Source organism: Protopterus annectens, chromosome 14.part0 (genome assembly GCF_019279795.1).
Source record: "Protopterus annectens isolate FY-2018-M chromosome 14.part0, PAN1.0, whole genome shotgun sequence".
Lineage (NCBI taxonomy): Eukaryota > Metazoa > Chordata > Ceratodontiformes > Protopteridae > Protopterus > Protopterus annectens.
Window position 1 is genome coordinate 707,681,276 of NC_056748.1, and position 23,522 is coordinate 707,704,797.

Consider the following 23,522-nt stretch of genomic DNA (forward strand, 5'->3'; position numbering starts at 1 on the left):
CACTACCCATTCTTTAAATTCCTCTCTTTTCAAGAGATAAGTGGGAAAGTGCCAATGTCTCATTTTTATTTCATTGCCCTGTGTTTTTACTTTATCTATCACTGGCACATGATCTGAAATAGTTATTGGATGGGTATCAAGACCTTCAATTAAATGCACATGTTCCTGTGAAATGTAAATTCTGTTTAGCCTAGCCCAGTTTCTATATCTTGGGGAATAATATATAAATTCACTCCCAACTCCTATTACTGAATTCATGTCTTCCATACCAAATATCTTCATAAATTTCTTCACAAATCTACCTTCCTTTGTTATATTTTCCCTTCTAGACATCACAAACACATTCTCAGTGCTGCAAATCAAGTTCCAGTTCCCACCTATAAGTAATATTCCTTGTTGAAAACTGATTATTTCTCCCAGAATTTTCTTAAGCTCCATTACAGCAGTTTTAGGTGGAATGTAAATGCATGCCAGTGTAACTCCTCCCTTGCCAGTAGCCCCTTAGTACTACAAATCTGCCATTATAATCTTTTTATCTTCTTCTATCACTGTTAGAGCTCCTCTTGCAATTAATATAAGTACTCATCTTTTCCTTTGTTCCAGGTATTCTGCTGAATAGCCATCCTGTAAACCTTTCTTTATCATATTCACATGTTCATTTGTTTCTAAATGTGTCTTCTCTAACATAGCTCTACATTTTTAATATAGTTCACTACTCTTTCTTGTTTGTATTTATCTGTGAGGCCATTTACATTTAAAGACATTAAAGAAAGCATCATTGTATTAAAAAGTTATCATTCCCACCTTTTATGTAGAACACCTTTTTTGTTAAATGTCTAGTTCCAGCTTGAGTGTTGCATGCATACACTGTTTGGCAGGTTTAACTGTTATACAGTTGTTTCCTGTCATATCCATTTGAGTCCACGTCACATCTTATAAAACTTTTCGTTTTATTAAAAGTCCTCAAACAAAAAAAAAGCCCTCAAAAAAAAAAAAAAAAAGCAAGCACACCCCCAATACCCCGGAAAACCTATTAACTTAATATTCTCAAGGATAATATTATGCATTTCTTTGCATTTCATTTTAGTCCATGGCTCTGACATCAGTTGTTTGTCTGTGTCAGCCCTTCCCGGAGAACATTTGTGTCATTGTGGGATTCAGTGCCAGCTGCTAATTTGCAGTCATCTGCAAATTTAGTCAGCCAGAGACCAGTGACATCAGCCTTAACTTTAGAGAAGTAAATGCGAAATCCCACCCCTTCAATTATTTAAATTTATTGGCCATCCTACAGTATTTCATAGTACCAAAATACAAAAGTAACCACCCCTTTCAGTCCATCTTGCTGTTTTAAAAATAGTAACTCTCCACTAAACCTTAACTTTTTAAACAGGTAAAACTCAAGTAACCTACTTTCATATCTAACTTCTCTAGTGCACACTGCAGAGTGCATTCTTTTCAATCTCACCTTTAAGCATCCCTGTTACTAGCACTTTCTCTAATATCTAAAAAGATCATCTCTACTTGACTCCAAGTAGACTTTTCTCTATCTGTTAAACCTAGCACTTGCTCCTACAGTACTTATTACCTTGATACGGCACTCTTATAGATAGCACCCCAAAAAGGCAACCCCCCATTTCTCGGTCACCCACGTCCCCCGGAATCTCTTTTAAAGTTTTTTTGTCGAGTCCTTCTAGCATGTCGAGGGATCAGTTGCTAGTGTCCTCTCCTGCTCAGCTGGTGAACCTGGGTATATTGAGGCAATGTTACAATTGCCTCATGTACACAGACAACCCTCTCCTCCTCCCACAAAACACAAATACATGCGAGAGATGCAACTATACGGCCAAACTGGAGGCTGAGCTCTCTCAACATAGGACTGGCAAGACCAGTCAGGAGGAGAAGGTTACCACACACACTATAGACCCAGTCTCACATAGTACCATCACAACCTCAAATCATACACATAAACACACAAAGACATACTCGGGCTCTGATCAAAATCTACCAAAATAGCAGAGGCCACCAAAGCAGACACCCAAACAACCACCACGTCAGAACACAACACCTGCAACACATAGACCTCACAGTCAGAGTGTCAAACAGTCACAGCCCTTAAGGCCAAACACAATGCCAGACACACTAGTCATTGGTGACTCCATAGTCAGACACACTGACGTCCGCCACCAGACTGAGTAAGGAGAAGGTCACAGTAAGCTGCCTGTCGGGCACTAGAATCCGCCACATAACGCAAGCACTCAGGTCTCTCAACAGCAGGTAAAATACGACTCAGTCATTGTCCACGCTGGTGTAAATGACCTGAGACGTACCTCCTTGGACTACATGAAAAGAGACATTGAGGAGCTCTCTGATTATGTAGCCCAGGCAGGTATGACCCTGACCTTGAGCAGTATCCTACCTTCACCAAGAATGATGCCACAATACAGAGATAAGATGATCAGCTTTAACAATTGGCTTAAACTCTGGTGTCATTCAAAGGGGATCCAATGTCTGTCTGCCTGGGATGACATGCTGGACAAGCCATGCTGGGACGGCTTGCACCTGTCACCCCTGGGATTCGGATATTGGCAAAGGCTCTTGCCACCCCATAGTGCCTTTTTAGGCAAGGCTCAAATTCTAAACCTACCACCCTAGAACACAAAAAGGAAAAAACTAAGGGTAATGCTGCTCAATGCCAGAAGTCTAAATCTCAAAATGCACGCACTCGAGGCCCTTCTCAGTATGGAGAACATCGATGTCTGTGCAGTGACAGAAACCTGGTTCAAGGCTCCTGAGAGCACCCCAGCACTATCAGGTTTTACCTCTTATCATGCCCCCAAAATCCGGACAATACCAAGAAAGGAGGTATCCATATTCATCAAGGACACCCACACCTCAAGACTGGTGGCAACGCGATGCATCGGAGACCATCCAGGTGCAATTAACCATAGGCAAGACTGCTCTGCAAATTGTAGCATGTTACAGGCCACCCTCACAAACTCAGGAACCTCACATGGCCTTCCTGAAAACACTAGAGGGGATAAATGTATCACCAAACACCATCATACTAGGTGACTTCAATTACCCTAATATAGACTGGGAACACTACTCAAGCCCAAACACCCTAGCCCAAAAGTTCCTGGAATTCATAAACTCAAATGCCATGGAACAACTAGTCACCATCCCCACAAGAGGAGAAAACATACTTGATCTCATCATCACGAACATGGGAGCACAATGTTCAACACCGAAGTATACCCCTCACTGGTGAGATCAGATCACAAACTAATCTCGCTGGAGGTCCTCATCCCACCCCACCTGAAATAAAAAGACCACAGTAAAGAACTTCTCGAAGCCGACTTCACACTTCTAAAGACTAGTGTGGTCTCCTTTAAGGCCCCGAGCCGGGAAAACAGTACTCAAGCCGCTGAATCACTTACAGATGCCTTCTACCAGCACCTGCAGGACTGCATGGATAAGGCAATCCCAAGCAAAACAAAGACTCTTTGTACCAAAGGCAAGCGTCCAGTCTGGTGGACAACAGCCATAAACAAACTCTACAACAAAAGGAGGAAGCTACTACAAGATAGAGCAAAATCCTTAAAAGGTAAGACACACTTGATCACTATAAGTAAAAAACTAAGAGCTCTCATAAAATCATTCAAAGCAAATTTTGAGAGAAAAATAGCTAAAGACTCAAAAGACAATCATAAGGCCTTCTTTAGCTATTAGAAACCTGGGAGGAAACTCCCAGATATGCTCAGAACTAGTTCAAAATGATGTGAAGATTACTGATCCTACAGACATTGCCAACATACTGGCTGACAGGTTCAGTGCAAACTCCCCCCCCCCAAAGGAGAGATATCTATACCAAGCGATTGCAGCCCCCAAACATCTCCAACGCCCAAGTGAGAACTGCTCTCTCCAAAGCAAAAACACAGCATCCATGGGACCTGATGGTGTCCCGGCTGTGTGCTCCACGAACTCAACGAGGAATTAAACCCACAGCTAGGACAGCTGTTTAATCATAGTCTTACCTCTGGATACCAGGAGTGGCGCACTGCAACTGTGGTCCCACTTCACAAAGGCGGTGCCTCCACCGACCCTGGAAATTACCGCCCATTAGCTTGACAAGCCTTATCTGCAAAGCCATGGAGAGGATCATAATGGACCTCATAAATAAAGACATAGGGAATTTGCAGACTTTGGATCCATCCCAGTTTGGCTTTGTCAAAGGCAGATCATGCCTTCTAAACTTGGTTGACTTTTTGAAACAGTCACCAAAGCCATTGATGAGGGAAAGGCAGTCCATACAGCCTACCTCGATCTGGCGAAGGCCTTCGATACAATACCCCACTCGGGTATCATTGAAAAACTCATCAGCTTAAATGTTAACCCATACATCACAAGATGGGTTGCAAACTGGCTGAGTGACAGAACCCACAGGGTCAGAGTTGCTGGCGCCATGTCAGACTCAAAGCCTGTCACAAGTGGTGTACCACAGGGCTCAGTCCTGGGCCCACTCTTGTTTGGCATCTACTTTTCCAAGTACAAGCAAACACAGGAGGGTTATGGCTGACAAAGTTTGCTAATGACTGCAAACTGGGAAAATTAGTAGAATGGACATCTGACACAGATATCCTTCAGAAGGGTCTCACAGAAACGGATAACTGGTGCCAGTGCCATCGCCATAAGTTAAATGCCAAAAAATGCATAGTCATACCCTTCGGGAAAAACAAGGTTACCCCTAGCTACCAAATAGGTGGCAATCCACTGAGCACAGAAGAAGTTATCAGGGACCTGGGGACCCAGGTTGATAGTAGTCTGTCATTCGACACCCATGTAGCTAAAGTAGTTAGGAAGACCTTCTACATTGCCCACCTTATCATGAAGGGATTCTCATCTAGATCAAGGGAGGCCATAGTCTCCCTATACTCATCACTCATCAGACCAATGATTGAGTACAATGCCCCATTCGGAATGTATCTGACCCGACACTTGCAGCAGCTGGAGAGGCCACAAAAGTTCCTCACCAAAAGGATAAAGGGTCTCAAACATCTGTCCTATGCTGCCCGACTGAAAGAACTCCAGCTCTATTCAGTCGCTACCTAAACATGCTCACAGGTCACGTTTGCCTAACTTACAAGGGGATGTCCAACCCAGATTTCATGACAATGCTTCACCTCAAAAATCTAGATCCGTCAGAGCCACAAGGAGACTTAAACCTCGACACGGCTGTTAATAGGACGTGCTGGAGGGATGGATTCATCACCCAAAGACTCCCTATGCTGTGGAATAAAATCCCGGTATATGTGAGGCAGAGCACCTCGCTGGCCTTGTTCAAGAGAAATCTTGACCAATGGATGGGAGATCACAGATATACCCCAGGGATTACCTCAGTGTCACTGCTCGACAGAGGCACAGCAAAATAATGGGTATAGTTCCCCATACTAAAGGGGTGGCATAAGCCACAAAACTATGGGCTAGGCTTGTAAATGCCCTCGGGCAGATAGCCTAGTATGAACCTATGAAAATTTAGAAACAAATCAAGCAGTACTTACTGAAAACAAAGAATTAGCTTGTGGCGAATGATGAAAAGAGAGGAGTTGCGTGAATGCTTAGCCAGGCTGCTACTAGTGCTGGTCCCACTGCAGCTTCACTCTGCTGGGATACAATGCTCCTTTGCTTCTTTTCTCACCAGAAGCAAAACATTAACACCAATCCCAAGATGAGAGGCAAGTCACAGCCTGTTTGATGGTCCATAGTCTTGTCCCAGATGATGCAAGGGTCTGTGGGCTTGTTGTAGTCTTTTCCTGGTAGATGCCTTGAATACCACCCAGACCAATCAGGAACGTCAAGCACAGACACTCACCGCCCAAGCAGAAACAGTCAGGAATTAATGCACTCTGCTCCTTCTCTCACCAGGAGCAGAATATAAGCACAAATTCTAAGCTATCACCTGTGAAGCAGTTATCAAGCTTTCCAGTGATCAGCAGTCTCCAGGAAATAATGTCCATGTGCTTCTTCTCTCACCAGGGGAAAACACAAGCACTAATCCCAAGATGACTACTGAAAGGCAGAATGTGGGCTCTGTAGTAACTAGTGGTCTTATAATAGATGTTGCTGATTTTAAAAATAAGATGGAAAAATGGGTTAAAATCCTAAGCACTGCAGTGTATACTAAGCAATTAGGTATGAAAGGGGGTAACTTAAGCTTTAGCTGTCTAAGTGGAGAACATTTCATTTTAAAAGCACAAGATAGATTGAAAGGGGGTGGGCACTTTGTATTCTGGTTCTATGGAATATAATGGGATGGCCAATAAATTTAACTAGTTGAAGGGGATTGATTTGACAAAATGATAATTTTGTGCTTACTAACAACAGCCAATGAAAGAGGAGAGGGAAGGAGATATGTGGTCAAATTAAGTTGAGTTTAAGAACACAACAGCACTGTGGTGGGAGGGTGGGAAAAATTTCTGTCTCACAAAACACAGCTATGATCTCTTTCCTAGTTTTAATATGCAATTAAAAGCAGAATACAAGTAAAACACAGTGTAAATAAAACAAATCCCAATATGCAAAATAGAAAGAGGCAATAAAGTAACACAAAATACAACAAAGCAAAAGCAAACCCTACCAGCAAGTTGTGGTAGAGTTTGGGTGAGTTTTTATTAATTATTGTCCAACTTCTCCACTGGTTGATAAAATGATGCCTGACTTGTATCTAAAACTAAAGGGACTAAAACATTTTCACTGGTGTATCTTACTATCCATATCCATAAACAAGAGCTTCCAGGTTCTCTGTTTTTGTATTATATTTTGTTTAGTCTATTCCCACATATAGTACAGTTGTGTAAAATCTTACCATAATGGTAGATGTCCTTGCCTTCACCATTGCAGCATTCATAACTTACGAATTCCATGTCATGTAGCCCGTCATCCAGCCAGTCCACCAAAGCCTACCATTGCTTTAAGGTATGCTGAATGTCACCTACACACTCCTTGCATAGCATAGAGCATAACAGTGACATTCAGGTGTACCATCCTCAGAACTGATTGCCCCAGTAGAAATAGCAGTCCAAGGAAAACCAAAGAGAACCTGCACATCCAGGAAGGAAAAAAGACTAGGGGGATGGAGGGAGGGAGGGAATACTGCAGCGGTGAAGGCAAGGGCATCTACCATTATGGTAAGATGTCACACAACTGTACTATATCCTTGCATTCATTGCTGCAGTATTCATAACTTACATGAAAGTGCCAAAACTCAAGAAGAAACTTGGGAGGAAGAAGCTCATTCGGTTCATCCCAAATCACCAGTTCTGCTTACCAAAAGTGGCCCACTGGGTGCTCGCATTCCACTCCTGGCTCCAAGCCAGTGAGTCTAAGTAGCCCTCTAAGAAGCCATGAAGAATGGCATTAGCAAAACCAGCTCTAGCTCTGGAGATGCAATCCAACTTGTAGTGTTCAGTAAAAGTATGCACAGATCTCCAGGTAGCTGCTTCAAGAATAGAATTAGTGTCTGAGTCCCTGAAAAAATCACAAGAAGGAGCCACTGCTCTAGTAGAATGAGCCTTTACAGAAGAAGGAAGGCTCTCACCTTGAAAAGTGTAACAAAAAGAAATAGCCTTTGAAATCCAAGTAGAAATAGCTTGCTTGGAAAAAGCCAGTCCTAAAGACCTAGTGTGAAAGGAAACAAACAACTGATCAGATTTTCTGATAGCTTTAGTCGTACCTAAATAAAATCTGAGGTATGCAGCACCCTGTCACTGTCAGATTGTGGAGAGGGAAAAAATGCAGGCAAATTTATAGAGTGATAAAGTGACAACTCATTAACCACCTTGGGCATAAAAGAAGGATTATTACACAAGGACACCCTGTCCTCTTCTTCTTCTTTCGGCTTTTCCCAGTTAGGGGTCGCCACAGTGGACCACCTGTCCGCTCATGATTGGCAGTGGAGTTTTACGATGTCAAGTTGGCAGTCCAACACCCAGCCTTGCACAGAAGACACACATAACCACATACTCACACCTACGGCCAATTTAGAGAGTCCGGTCCACCTACAGCATGTCTTTGGGATGTAGGAGGAAGCCAGAGCACCCAGAGGAAACCCATGCGACCACAGGGAGGACATGCAGACATCACACAGAAGACAATCCAGCCAAGGATCGAACCGGAGTACCTCTTGCTGTTAGGCAAGAATGCTAACCGCTGCACTGCAGTGGCCACCCAAAGACACCCTGTCCTAATGGAATATCAAAAAAGGTGGGCAAGCCATAAGAGCTTGCAACTCAGACACCCATCTAGCATAAGTAAGAGCTAACAGAAGAACTGTCTTCCAAGAATAATGTTGCAAGAAAGCCGAAACAGCAGGTATAAAAGGAGCCCGAGTCAATTTCTCCAGAATGAAATTAAGATACCAGGATGGAGGAACAGGCTTCCTGGGAGGTCTAATATTATTAAGGATGGCTTTAAGAAACTGCTTAGCCTCAAATAAGTGGGCCTTAATAGAAGAGTGGGCCAATAGGCTAAACCAGCATTGAATAACTCGCACAAATAAGAGAGAACCAACGGAACATCCACAGTAAGTGGGTCCAGGTTACGAGACAAACACCAAATAGAAAACCTCTTCCATTTAGATAAGTAGGATTTCCTAGCATTAGGTTTCCTGGCCTCCTGCAGGACCTGCAGCATGTCCTCAGAAAAAAGGTGTCTATGAGGAATCAAAACCATATCACCCACAGTGTCAGTTGAAGTGTGGACAGGTGGGGATGGATGAGGGACCCCTTTATCTTGTGTAATTAGATCCGCCCTTTGAGGTAACTTGTGATGATTGCCCTTGTCTAGATGCAGAATTACCAACAAGATTTTGGGAGCATCCTGCTGAATCTTGAACAGGACTCTCGGAATGAGAGGAAGGGGAAGGAATGCATAAAGAAGCATCCCCTTCCAAGAAAATGAGAGGTGTCCACCTTCAACACCAGACAACCTGGGACTCTGGCACAAAATGGAGGAGGTTGTCCTTTCAGAGAGGAGGCAAAGAGATCTACTTGAGGAGTACCCCACTGGTGAATACTTTCTAGAAACACATCCCTGTGAATCATCCATTCATGGGATTGAGTGAAGGACCTGCTCATAGTGTCTGCCACAGTGTTTTGATCTGAAGGACTATAAACTGCCTGAAGAGTCACTTGATACTTAACAAACAGATCCATACCAGAAGTGCCAGTGGGCAAAAAAGGGATCTTGTTACCCTCATTTGTTGACATACTAGATAGCTGTGGTATTGTCTGTGAATACCTTGAGAGGCCCTGGAGAGAAAAGAGAATGAAAGGCCTGAAGAGCCAGCATAAGACCTCTCATCTCTTTGATGTTGATGTGCTCCTTCTGTTGACAAAGTGACTACACTCCCTGAGACTTTAGGGAGCCAAATGTTGATCCCCATTCCACACCTGAAGCATCTGTGAACATATCCTGAGAGGGAAGAGGAGGATGAAAAGGGAGCCCTGGATTCAGAGACAACTGCTGAATCCACCATATAATTTCCTTCTTGAGACAAGGGAGAAGAGGAATTGTAAAGTCTACAGGATGCGCATGTTGAAGCCACATCAACTTCAGAAACCACTGGAGCTTTCCCATTTAGTGATTGGCCAGAGGGAGCATCAGAATAGTGGAAGCCATGAAACCCAGAGCTCTCATAAACTCCCTGGCTGTAATGGAGACCAGGGGAGAAGAGTCTGAAAGTAAAAAAAAAATGAGAGTTAAAGCCTTTGGAGGAGGCAGGGATGCCAGCATTGGGACCATCTGAATCTTGCAACCCAGAAAGACATGATCCTGAGAAGAAATCGGGGAAGACTTTTTAAAGTTTATCATGATCACCAGGCTCTGAAGAAGAGAAATGGTAAAACAAAGATTTTGCAAAAGGATCTGTGGAGAGGATGCCTCAATCAGCAGGTCACCCAAGTAAGGAAATATTTGGATCTCTTGAAGCCTACAAAAAGCAATCACAGGACAGAGGCATTTGGTGAACACCCTTGGGGCAGAAGAAAGGCCAAAGGGCAAAGCACAGAATTGAAAATGCCAGGAAGCAACAGAGAAATGCACTTCCTGAAAAGAGGATGTATTGGAATATGGAGATAAGCATCCTTGAGAGCCAGAGACACTAGAAACGCCTGAGGGAGAAAGAGAGGAAACAGAGCTTGAAGGGACAACATCCGAAAAGACGCCACCTTCAAAAAGTGTTTAGATGAGAGAGGTCTAGAATTGGACTCCAAGTACCCTCTTTTCTGGGCACTAGAAACATTCTTGAATAAAACTCCTTCCACCTTTGGGACACAGGCACCCCTTGAATAACCTGAGACAAGAGATCTTGAAGAACCTCTGGGAAAATAAAGGAAGTTGTTCCCGAGGAAGCTGAGGAATGTCCATAAATGTAGGATGGGAAGTCCATACCGTGAGGTACCCCTGCCAAGTGACTGACAGAAACCAAGAATCCTGGGAGATTCTAAGCCAAATAAGAAGAGAAAGGTGAAGAGAAAGAGGAATATGGCTGGGAACAGGTGGATAGTCAGATGGCATCTAGTTCATCAGAAAAGGAAGGTATTTTAATCCCTGCAGTCTGAGTGGCCTTAGCAGGAGGAGGCTGTTTACCATCCTTTTTACCTTTAGCAGATGGGCAAAATGGTCTACAAACAAAGGCTAGCTTAGAAGGGTAGTTACTCTGAAATTTAAGCACAGGAGAAACAAAGACATGTTTAAGCTCCTGTAAGGCCTTGCCCTTGTCCTGAATAGACTTAAACAAGCCAGCAGCCACTTTCCCAAACAAAATATTATTATCCAGAGGAGCATCCATCAACTTGGATTTAATATCATCAGGTTAAGGTTGAAGCCTAAAGCCAAGAATATCTCCTCAGTACTGAACCAAAAGCAGCAGCCCTAGAGCAGGCATCCGCTGAATCATAACTATATTTGATAGAATGACAAACTACCTGAGAGGAAATCCCTAACAAGGAAAGAGCAGAAGATTTACTGTGAGTCTGGAAGATCAGAAAAAAGCTGACAAGCCTGAGAAAGAAGAGCCAACACATACCTGGATAAATGGGTCTGATAATTAATAGCCCTAAAAGCTAAGGTAGCTGAAGTATAAACCTTCTTATCCAGCCTATCCATGGTTCTGTCCTTGTCATAAGGCAGTAACTTGAATGAAGGAAGCAATTGAGAGAGCTTATCAGAGGGTACAGACACCATAGAGGGATCAGCAGCAGGACATTTGAACAAAAAGGAACAATCCTCAGGCACCCCTTTTTGGGAGCAGGGGATAGAGAATCAGGTGCTTTAGCAGCATTGGAAAAAACATCCAGTAAAGCAGCCAAGATGGGAGGAATAGCCACAGGTTTATGAGATTCCATCTGTAGTAACTCATAGTACCCTTTGTGGATATCAGAAACCTGGACACAATCCCACTTAAAAAAAATTCCATCGTCCTAGAGATGGTGTCCCCGGTTTATTATTGAAATGTCGAACGGCACTACATCGACTGTACTATAGTCGAACACGGAAGTTCGAAAATAGTAATGTCGACAAAAAAACAATCTAGGACTGTGTTTTAACATGGGTCGAGGTAGGGGAGATGTTTGAAGTTCTAAATAATACTGAACACCTACCTCGACCCATGTTAAAACCATTCCTAGATTGTTTTTTTGACATCGACATTACTATTTTCAAACTTCCGTGTTAGACTATAGTACAGTCGACATAGTGCCGTTCGACATTTTAATAGTAAACCGGTGTCCCCAAAGGAAATTTCCTCAGAAGGAGTATCTGCACTATTATATTCTTCCTGCTCAGATCCATAGTCCAAAAGAGAAGGAATCTGGGTTGAACAAGTAAGTGATTCTTCATCAGAATCCAGTACTTCCTCAGAAGAATTCAATTCCCTGGGCCTTTTAGGTGAAGAACAGTACCAAGGAGGAATAGGCACCAAACCCTTTGAGGAGGCCTTAACGACAGTAAAGCATTAAATAACCCCTGAGTAAAGGCCTGCTGCTCACTTTGTGGATCCCTATGAGCAGAAGAAACATGTTTAGGTTTCCGTCTCTTTTTTATGGAACATCTGTCCTACAAAACTGAGAAGGATCTGATTGAGGACAGCATTCCATAATTGTAGTAGGAACATCTTCCCTAAGAAGAAACTGCGGAACCTCCCTAGACCTCTTGGAAACAATCAACTGTGGTTCCGCCTGAGTGCCTGAAACAGATGCCTGCAAAGCCTCGTCAGACATGCTGCCCACCAGATCCTTGCCAGCCTCCAACCCAAACGCGGCAGAGAAATCTGACAACACAGCCAAATGAGTCTCCGGGTTTGTAACAACCTCGGGAGAAACAACTGGCAGAGGCTGGACAGTGGAACATTTCGGTATTACCTTTTTCACCTTCTTCTTCCCTGATGGCTGACCCTCAGGGCAGAAGTTCATAGTATGTTTAGGAAGAAGCTTAAGACACTGGTTTTCAAGATACAAAGGAAGGGAAGAAAACCTTCTATGAAGAGTTTTAGGGACAAACGCCTGATAAATCGAACTAGATGTATGATCTTGAGAAGTTCCTAGACAAAAAAGGTAGTTATTGTGGAGGTCTTTATGAGGAATCTGTCTCCCACACTGGCATTTACCCTTCCTGGATGACATTAACCCCCTAAACAGCACAAAAAAATCAAGAAAAGAACAAACCCCCCATTGGGCACTTCTCTGCAACGGGGAGGACTTTAGCAAAGAGGAGTAATCACCGGAATTCCAACAAACAGAAAAAAACAGCAAAAAAAAGACTGAGGCAAACAGACTGATTGTTAAAAATAGCATTCAGACTGGCGGTAAAGAAATTCTGAGGATGGTATGCCTGAATGTCACCTTTATGCCCTACGCTATGCGTGGAGTGTGTAGGTGACATTGTGTACCTTAAAGCAACGGTAGGCTTTGGTAGACTGGCCGGACAACTGACTTCATGGCAGGAAATCCCATAAGTTATGAATATTGCAGCAGTAAATGTAAGGACATCCCTAGCTACCATAGCAGAAGCCTTTTAAATCCATACTTCTAAATTCTTCATCTTATGGTGTCCCCATAAATATGAGTATTGCAGAACCAATTAATGTGTGGTTACATAGTTTACAGCTATAGCCTTTGTTTTAGCTTCATTAATTTTATATCCTGAAAAGAACTGAAACTGTCTCAAAATGTTCCACAACACTGAGCTGACCTTTTCTGAGTTTATCAGGTACCAAAAATAATATAATCTGCAAATAAAGCCAACTTTTCTTGATTACCATACCAATTATATCCTTGAATTTCAAACTTTTCTTGATTACCATATCAATTAGATCCTTGAAGTTTTGAGTCCTTTTTTTCTTTGCCAGTTGCTCTAGATATAAAACATATAACAAAAGGGAAACGGGACACCATGTTTGGTTCTCCTGTTCAGACACAACTTATCAGAGAAGAACCCTTGCTCTCTAATTCTTGCCTTAAACCCTTCATATATATTCCTAATTAATCTTATTATTGTATCAGGGAATGCAAATGCTTCCATTGCCCTACTCATAAAATCCCAGCTTACTTTGTCAAATGCTTTCTCCGCATCAATACCCACCAACAACAGTGGTAGTTTCTTACATTTTACTTCCCTCTGGATCATCATTGTTTTGTTAATGTTGTCAAATGTTTGCATCTCCTCCACAAATCCACATTAATCCATATATATCATTTTGGCAGCATCTTTGCCATTCGTTTAGCTAGTATAGGCATAAACACTTTATAATCATGGTTTAAAATTGAAATGAATCTATATGATGCTGGGTCTGAAGGGTCTTAACCATGTTTAGGTATTAGAGGCACCATAGCTTTCTTCCAAGATGTTAATGTTTTCTCTGCTTTTAAAACACTGATAAACAAAACCTCCCAGATCTGTATCACTTTATTTCCTCCTGTCTTCCAAACCTCCACAGGAATGCCATCTGTTCTTGGAGACTTTCCTGGAGTTTGATTATACATCACTGTTTTTATCTTGTCTCCTCCTGTCTTAACTGTTAGTTGTTTAGCCTCATGTACCTCTAGCTTTGGCATACTTAAGTGGTCCATAAACATTTCCATTTGTACATTTCTCTGCTTTATATACATTTTTATAAAATTTCTGAAATCTCTGTAATATCGCTACAGGATGTTTGGCTATTTTTCTTGTTATATGCTTCCTAAGTTTGGCAACAATCCATTTTACTTTCTGTTGCCTAAGTTGTTCTAAAAGTTTTTGCGCTGTGGAATTATTATTGACGAAAGCTCTACGATTTAAACTTTTTTTGGTTGGAGAGAGTCGAAAGCACTAGGATTTAAACTTTTTTTGGTTACTGACGCTTTCTTTTTACAAGAATTGCTCTGGACTTTGAACTTAAACAGCACTACAGCTTACTAATGCCTGCTTTTAAAAGAATTGCTCTGGTTGTTTTTAAAAAAAGTAGTAATACTGACTATTCTGGATTATCGGTGGTTTTGTGTTTACAAGAACTGTGTTGGATTTAAAAACGTTACTGGTCAACGGTGCTTTGTTTTATGGTATGTTTTTATTTGTTATTGGAATAAATTGGTGAAGAGAACATAGCAAAGCTTGGGACACACTGTTTTTGTTTTCTTACTTGGCTTGTGTTTGCAGTAATGTTTTTTGTGAACTAAGTAATCTTAATTTAGTGTTAAACTTAATTTTAACCAGCTAATATGGCTGAGTTGAGGTTCTTATCATGGAAAATAGTTTTACTGATTGCTCTGACCTCCGCTGGAAGAATATCTGTGTTACAAGCTCTTATGGTCAGTCAGTCTTATCTCTTTTTCAGTAGGGACAGGTTTCTTTGAGAACTAATCCTTTTATCCATAAAGTGGTATCCAAGTTTATTTTAAGCCAAACTGTCAATCTCCCCATTTTCTTTCCTGAAAGTAAAAATGAAGGAAAAAGAATACTCCATACCTTGGATGTGTGGAGACAACTGAGGTACTATCTTGACAATTAAATCCTTCAGATCTTCGGATCCATTGCTCATTTCTTGTGAAGGTAAGAAGAAGGGACAACCTGTATTATAACAGACTATTTTCAAATGTTGTCTAAGGCTATTAACTTTTGATCTGATGTTGTCAATTTTCATTCCATCCTCGACTGCTGAGTCCAGATCTGAGATGTCAGATCCAACTCGGCCGCTGTAAAAGCTTGTGGCAACTTATTTATTTATTTTATTTTACATTTGTTTACCAGGAAAGTATGACTTGGAATGAGCCAATTTTCAGTGGAGGCCCAGGGAGAAACGCTCCAGCTGCATGTCTTTGTAATATGAGAGGAAACTGGAGCACCCGGAGAAAACCCGCAGTAATGCAAGGAGGAAATGCAGACTCCACACAGAAGGCGCTCCAGCTGAAAATCAAACTGGAGAACCTCTTGCTGTGAGGTGCCAATGCAAACCGCTGCACCAGTGCTCACTCTCAAGCTTCTCCCTTACCCATAATGCACCAACCCCTATTGTCTCAGATCTCATTTGGTACCTTTAGGTGAAATATGTGGTGATTTCTCTCTCATGTTTTGGGCTAGATAAGTACTTGGTTTTTTTTGTATTTAAAGTGATTTATTTTTTAATCTTTTTCCTTTTCTTGTACTAGCATACTCTTGATACTATTGTTACTATCTCTTTCTCCCTTTTTCTCAGCCTTCACCCTTCTACGTTTTATAGTAGCCCGCTCTCTCTCTCTCTTTTTCTCTTCCTAGTGAAAAAAATGTTTTTCTGTCTATATATTCTTTAAATATTGTCTTAGTGATTGTTGGGCTTGCAGTAGTTAATTGTAGCTGTTTTTTTTTTTTTTGGATTTTCCAGTGGACAATGGCTGAAAAAGAAAAAGCCCCTACACGTTTTAAAAAGTGTGGGAGGTGTGGTCACAAGATCACCCCTCTGATTCGCATACTCTCCGTGTTTATTGCCTTGGCCCCTCCACCTGCAAGAGAGCTGCACAATATGTCATGCATTCAACCCCTGAGCATTAATGGAACACAAAAACAAAATGACTTTAAAGGGGCTTTTACCTTCTTCTTTTGCTGATGCCATAGCTGGAGAAACATCTAAAAAGTTGGCAGACTCCTCTCCGCGCTCTTCTTCTGTTTTTTCAAAGACCTCCGAGAAAACTTCGAAAAGATCTTCTTCAGATCCTACAGTTTCCTCGGATCCATCTAAGAAGAAGCAAATTAGACTCTTGGATCCGACCCCTCAGACCAGACAAAAATGAAAAGTCTGTCTTTGGATAGGACTGTTTCTTTGGATCTGAAGTCTCTGAAAAGTAAGGATTCATTGGCTCCGAAGATGTCAAACCCGCCAAGACTGCCACCAAGACTGCAGGATGTACTGCCTAGGACAAGGTGCTCCCCATCTGTGGACCTAGTCCCATAGAGAGTACCTTCTCCCTTAGTTAATAGACCAGATTCTCCTTCCAAACAGTCTTCTCACTCTTCTTGAAGCCTCACTGTGGAAGATGTGGAGAGGGTAGTGAGACAGATCCTCTCGGTGCAGAGTCCTGCAGCTGTTGCTTCAGCTGCTACTCCTTTTGGTCAAGAAGCCCATACATCCATGACACCACCTCTTACTCCTCTGACTTCCTATGTGGTTTTGGAGCCCTTGGATTGAGTTGCCCAGGCCCATCTTCTTTGGATCCAAAGATCGTTGTATCCTCAGATCTGAAGCTTGCTCTGAGGTCCTCCATGCTATCAGATCCAGAGAGCTCTTGGAGCTGATTCTCCCCTGTCAGAGCCGAGGTGTTTCTGTTGACTCAGAGGGCTTCGGAGCCATCTCTACACCTTGGAGCTTTTGCAAGGGTTAGTTCTGCTCTGATTTCTGCCTTGGGGCGACATTCCTCAGAGCAGGGAAGGATCAAGGATCAGAAAGCCCTCCTGTCAGATCCGGGTTCTTAGCCCTCTCCAGGAAGGTCAGCCATTAGGACTTTGGAGAAATCCCTGTCAGCTACCATGACCCAGACAGGTTATGTCCTCTCAGTTCCTGCATCTACATCACTCCCATCTCTGCACCAAGAGTCACAGCTAACCCTCCCACAGGGACAGCCGGTACCAAAACCCCAGGACACCCAGTTGGGTATTTCCACCTCTTCTGATACCTCCCCAGATTATCCCACTGAGGAGGTCCCTCGGAAGAAGACATGCAAGAGGAAACATCTGAATTCTCCTGAATCTGTCACTGAAGACACAAATTTTGAGGAGGGTGAAGGTTCCCTACAGTCATCTCCTGTGGATGTCTCAAGGTTTTACTGTGTGACCTTTTTAAACATTGTTTTAGTTTGTTAGTTGGGATATTTTGCAGACACCCTTTGATTTATGGATATCAGTTGGGTATAACTACCCTGTGTGTCCAAAAGTCAAAACATTCCTCTTATGCTGTGCGGATGATGTCATAAGAAGGCAGAAACGGCTTATTGGCCTGAAATTGTCCATAAGAAGACTTAAAAGTAAAAGAAAAAAGTCACAGACATTCAGAATTGCCATTTAGCTGAAACATATGATATCCTTAAAGAGTAATTTACATATATCCCATGTTGCCTTTGATTCAAGAGGTTTAAGGTATCACACAGTGGAAACTCTAGCTTTGCTAGATCTTTCTTTTTAACCAATTGGTTTTACTGTGTGACCTTTTTAAACATTGTTCCATATCATTCTTAGGAAAATAAATAAAAACACTGCAGCTGTGTTAGCTTTGTTTGGCCACAGTCATTTAAGTTATTTATTTATTTATTCATTAATTTATTTGTTCATTCTTTCATACCATTTGTTATTTAATACATAAAAAGTCATATAGCTCTTTCCTTCTTTTTAATTGCAAGCTATTGGCTGTTCATCTGTAGAAGGGATCTGATTTGAATCAAAACTGTTTGTGTAATTCTTTATTTGCTCAAGGTGTGAGTTGGTCTGATAAGCAGTGTCATGCCACTGCAGTATATCTCATGGTTTGAAATTATGCCTGCACTTTCAGATTAGCTGTCAAGAAAATGCAAGCAGTAGTATAAACTTTTGGCAAGCTACCAAAGCTTGTTCTTTTCTTTGCCATGGAGAATTTGTAACTGCAAATTATTTCTCTTGTCTAGATAACCAGTTCAGGATGTCTATCCTAGAGCGTCTGGAGCAGATGGAGAGGAGGATGGCTGAGATGACAGCATCACAACAGCAGGGGACAGGAAGTGGAAATGGAGGCAATAATGGAGGAAACCAAAGTCAGGTAGATAATCAACAACTGATATGCTGTGTTACTGGGTTAAATTACTACATTGTTTCTACATTTCACACTGTAAACACTAAAACAGCTTGCAGTATTGCACCTTTCAGCAGCTGTGCTGGTTTTTTTAACTAAATGTGGTACACTGTGCCTGTGAAATGGCAGCAAAGCAAATTGTTAACTAACTTGCTTGTGCATACATAGAAGAGGCAGAAATTACAACTGGTCTATTAGGTGTGCCACTTGCATCCCATTAATTTGTATGAGTTATGCCATCCATTTCTTAAAACATATTGCATTCCTGATGATAGAGTTGCTCTGATATCCTACATTAGATCACTGATGCAGCAGCCTAAACTATGAGTCCTGCCCCACTGCTACAGGCCAGCTTTTCAAAGCTAAAGAGTGCGTTCCGTGAGTTGCAATTGTTAGAAGCTTGAGTACAACTCCAAGTAAAAAAGCAGTCAGAGCAGACCCATTGGAACTCTCGGCTGGGCAGATGAATACCTGTTGGGGAAAAAACTTCCACTAAATGTATCTTTCTGAAGAAAATGTGAATTTTTTTTTTCTGTAAAAAATGTGTTGTGTTTTGCTGGGAAACTATTTTTTATTTCAGACCTTTTTTATTTTTGATTCCTTGTTGGTGCCAAAGAACAAACACATAGATAGTTTTGCTAGAATGTATTGATAATGTGTTGCAGTCCACCCAGTTCCACAGGGCATTGCAATCACATTGAAGTAGTATCTTTAGCTCCTGTAATATGTTAGCAGATTTCAGTAAAAGGGCTGTTGTTGTTGTTGTGTCTTTCGGCTTTTCCCGGTCAGGGGTCGCCACAGCAGAACTCCGGTCCGCTAATGATTAGCAGTAGATTTTTACGTGCCAAGTTGCCGGCCCTGACGCACAACCTTCAACAAAGGTACGCCCATTCATGCATGTCTCAACACAGAAGACACTCTAGCTGAGAATCGAACAGGACAACATCTTACTGTAGAGGAGGGGGTATCATCTGAGTATAGAAGAGGAGGGAAGTGTACTAGTAATATTGTTTACATGGAAGGAAGAGAGTTGTTCCTTGTGACATCATTATGGCTGAAAATAGTTTGCAAGAATAAGACTAATTACTTAGCCTTACTGTACTCATGTAATCCCAAGTACTGTGTAAGTACAGATGGATTCCTTCATAAATGTATTGAAGTTTTCAGCTGAGCTACTTGGATAAACAATTATGATATAAAATCCTTTTAAAGTGTATCATTTCCTTGGGCTTTTCAACATCCCATGATTAGGGACTAATAACGTGATGGAAATTCTATTTTTGTTTTAATTGTTGCCTGCCATAGTACAACAGCGTTAGTTGTAAACCACTTTAAAAGTCAATCAAAGGAGTTGTATAAAGATTAAAAACATGTTTTTCATCATTTATATTCACTTGAATAAACTGGGCTTTAAACCTAGAATAACCACAATCTGCGTACTAGGGGATTTAATGCCTTAAGTGTTGTTTTGTCAGTTATATAGGCTTGCCTAGGAAAGACAGAGTTGAGCAGAGGAATTAATTCAGTCAGGGCCAGGTTAAGTAATATAGGGGGATAAAGCCTTGATCATGAAACAGGTGACCCAAGTTTGATTATTGGGTCGGGCACTTAGAAGCTTGACAGAGCTGTCATAGAGATGGGCATACTCATTTTGGGGAGCAAGAGGATGGTAGAGCTCACTGCATACAATCAAAGTCTATGCCCATCCTTGGGGTGTGAGAGATTGGAGCTGACTGTGTACAACCACAGTACTTAGGAGAAAAGACTGGCATATACTGTTCAAGAACAGGCTTGTGGTGCACCAAATTGCTGTCTAGCAGTAACTTTCTCTAAGCCAATGCACATGAGTATGGACTTAAGGGGAAGGCCTATTAGCCCCAATGATGATGTAGGTTACATGCCCCCCCCCAAAGAAATGAGGGAGTTTAGGACCTACAGAAATACCTTCATAGCTGGGATGCTGGTGAGGACACAAGCAGTTCTCATGGTTGCCTAAATGACACCCCCTGTGGATCTGACCCCATGGCAAAGGATTGAATGGGCTCAAGTCCAGTTGTCAGAAGCTAGATAGCAAGTAAGGGGCAAAAGGGATCCCCCAAAAATTAGCTTCTTCAGAAATTCTGTAGTAGATCATGTGTCTGGGAAGGACATAATTCCACAAAATCATCAACAAGAAAAGGTAATTTAATTGAACTCTACAAAATCATCAGCAAGAAAAGATAATAATATAGTGGACAGATGTTAACATCAATTGAATCGCATTGCACACCATTCAGGAGGTACAGTCTTGTATTCCCTCCAGGGAGTTCAGTAGTTTTACGTTCCCTCTGCGGTTGTTCTTTTCTTTGTTTGTTTTTATAAAGATGCACCTTGCTTGGTCAGTGAAAACTTGCTGTACATGTTTTTCCTGATACCATGACTGCAGTGGGAGCAGCTTATACTGTCAGGCCAGGAATTAATTTGCTGAGCTTATCTTCTTCCCAAGGTTGGTCTTGAAAGATGTGACTGTCACTCTGTTTTATATAGAAAGGCAATTTGTTCCTGAGATGATAAAAATGTTGGGTAATACACCTGTCCCTCCAACATGTTTTTTTATGCCATAGATGAGATTTAAATCCTTGGTTTGAATGATGGAGCTTTTTGCCTTTTGAAGATGCAAGAGATAAATAGGGTTGGGTTCTTAATAGTATGGAATACAAGACATAGACAGGGTCATAAGTGTTTATTAGGCTAACTTCCACAAGGGCCTTTTTAAGCCTAGCCATGTATCCCAAATCTCTGACAAGTTCCGGTACCCTTGATAAGTGTAAGCAGGGCTTGGGAGATGAAACATTTACCAGCAGGGCCGTGGGAGATGAAACATTTGCAGGTTGCTGGTGTTCATTAGAGACATGGGTGCCAAACCGGGGTTGAATTTCCTTTTCCCTATTCAGTTGTCTAAGTTACACTTGAGTTGGGTTAGGGAGAAACTCTGCTTCACATGGATGGGGAGCTTGTGCCAGAAAAGGGATAGTTTTGGGATGCATACCTGTTTCTCTAGCAGGTTCTGTTTATATTATAGGTAAGATTTATGTCTTAGAATAGGTAATTCTGGTGCTGTGCTTTTTTTTTTTTCCGGATATGCAGGAGGTCCATCAGAATGGGGTCTGACAATGCCATTGCATAGATACCCCTCAACAGCCTGTAGGAGACAGAGCACAGGGATAGGGCCTTGAGGTGGTTTGCATAAGACATGTTACTTGCACCTTGTATTCTTTTAGTGAGGAACCTCTGTGGACATTCCAGTTGTTGGATATACCTAGTTAGGTACATACCCAAGGGAACATTGTACTCGATAGATGTGATGAATGCTGAATACAGTGGAACAATGACTTCACTGGATGTAGATGCCATACATACCTTTATTTATAAGTTGCACAACATAGAATGATTTCCTCACTACTGTAGACACGTGATGGTCAAATGCTAGATTGTGGTCTATGTGTCTCTTTAAGTCCCTGACTCCTGGGTCAACTCTTAGTGATGTGTTGTCAATATGATAGCAATCAGGGGTGGATGACTTCCCAAAGGAAACTGCTATGCATTTCTTGGCATTTAGTTTTAGTCCATGGATCTGACATCAGTTGTTTCTCTTTGCCAACCCTTCCTAGAGAACATTTGTGTCGGTGGGGGATTCAGTGCCAGCTTCTAATTTTCAATCATCTGCAAATTTAGTCAGTCAGAGACCATTGCCATTACCTTGACTTCAGAGAAGTAAGTGCCAAAAAGAAGCAGTCCCAGGACGAGTCTCTGAGGGACTCTGCTTGTGACTGTTCTCTTTGTAGAGATAGACTCACCAATTCTAACTTCCTGGGTCCGGTCTTTGAGCCAGCTAGATCTCCACATAGGTGACTACAGGAGCATACTATAGGCATAGGGCTTCAAGTCTGCATTGATAGCTAAGGATCTTTAAACCAGTAATTATTTTAGTTAGGAACCTCTGATGTGTCTAGATGGATGGATGCCAAAGGAGGCAGTGCACCCTGTTATCAGTCTGATCAACACTGAGTACAGAAGTGATAACTTCTTTTGACCTGGATGAAATGCCTTTAGATATCAGATGGGCTGGAAAAAAGGATTTTCTGACTACTAATGCTATATGGTGCTCATTGGAGAGAGAGTAGTTGATAAATGCACAGAACTGACTACTGTATCACTTTGGATTTGAGTACTGGCTGTACTATGAGTTGTAGATGAGAGCTGATGCCAGACTTTTTGCATTTGATTGTAGTCTTTCTGTACAGCATTGGTTTGTAAGGTTTAGTGCATTTGTGTCAAAGGGTGCCGAAACAGTTGCACGACAGTGCTTAGAAAATTTAGTTATAAAGAGTTGTAGATTTATGATTTGGGACAGAGGAACAAATGCCAAAAAAGGAGGGATCCCAGCACCAAGCCCTAAGGTACAACACTAGTTACCTTCTTACTGTCTGAGGCAGTACCTGATACCTTAACTATGTGGGTTCTATCCTTCAGCCAGTTTGCCCTCCACCTTAACACACAAGGAAGTCTGCATTTAGGTCTTTTAGCTTGTTAACCATACCAATCTGGGAAATGGTATTGACTGCTTTTGTCAGATTTCTGTACACTGTATAGACTGTGTGGCCACTAGCCACTATCTTCATGACCTTTTCTATGAAGTTACTAGATTGAGTAGACATGACCTACTCTTTACAAAATAAACTGAAGAGCTAGTATGGTGAGATTTGTTTATATTGCATTTTAAGAAATCATAAATGATTGATTGCTCTTCGGCTTTTATTTTTGACACCCTGATTTCTTATTGGAGAAGTGGGGATTTTTTTTTTCAGTGCATTGTGCACATAGAAATAAAAAAAATTAACTTTATGGCTTTGCAGATTAGGCTAATAAGATTGATAGATCTGTAGTTTACAAGATCAGTGATAGGGCTCCTTAGTGGAGGGGCATTACAACAGCTATTTTCCATGCTTCAGGGAAATACTGCATGGCTAAGCTTAAATTAAACAAGTTCAGGAGGGATTCTGTGAGGGCATGTTTGGTGCAATTAATTAAGCTTCCAGGTATGATGTCTGGGCCCACGGAAGTATCAGTTTCAGTTTTTTAGAACACAATCAAGACATTTTCCTTGTTGATCTTGAAGGTATAAGGGACTTGGGGATTTGTCTAACATCATGACTGTTTCTGG

General features: G+C 41.7%; 1 protein-coding gene across 5 annotated transcripts in view; it reads left to right on the forward strand.

The window, feature by feature from the left end:
• Positions 1 to 23,522, forward strand: part of CAMTA1 (calmodulin binding transcription activator 1) — a 2,166,856-nt gene that overhangs the window by 1,083,215 nt on the left and 1,060,119 nt on the right. For all 5 annotated transcript variants that reach the window (XM_044056441.1, XM_044056437.1, XM_044056440.1 and 2 more), the window contains one exon: positions 18,156 to 18,286. In XM_044056441.1, the coding sequence (XP_043912376.1) occupies positions 18,156 to 18,286 (131 nt within the window). The remainder of the gene's footprint in view (positions 1 to 18,155; positions 18,287 to 23,522) is intronic.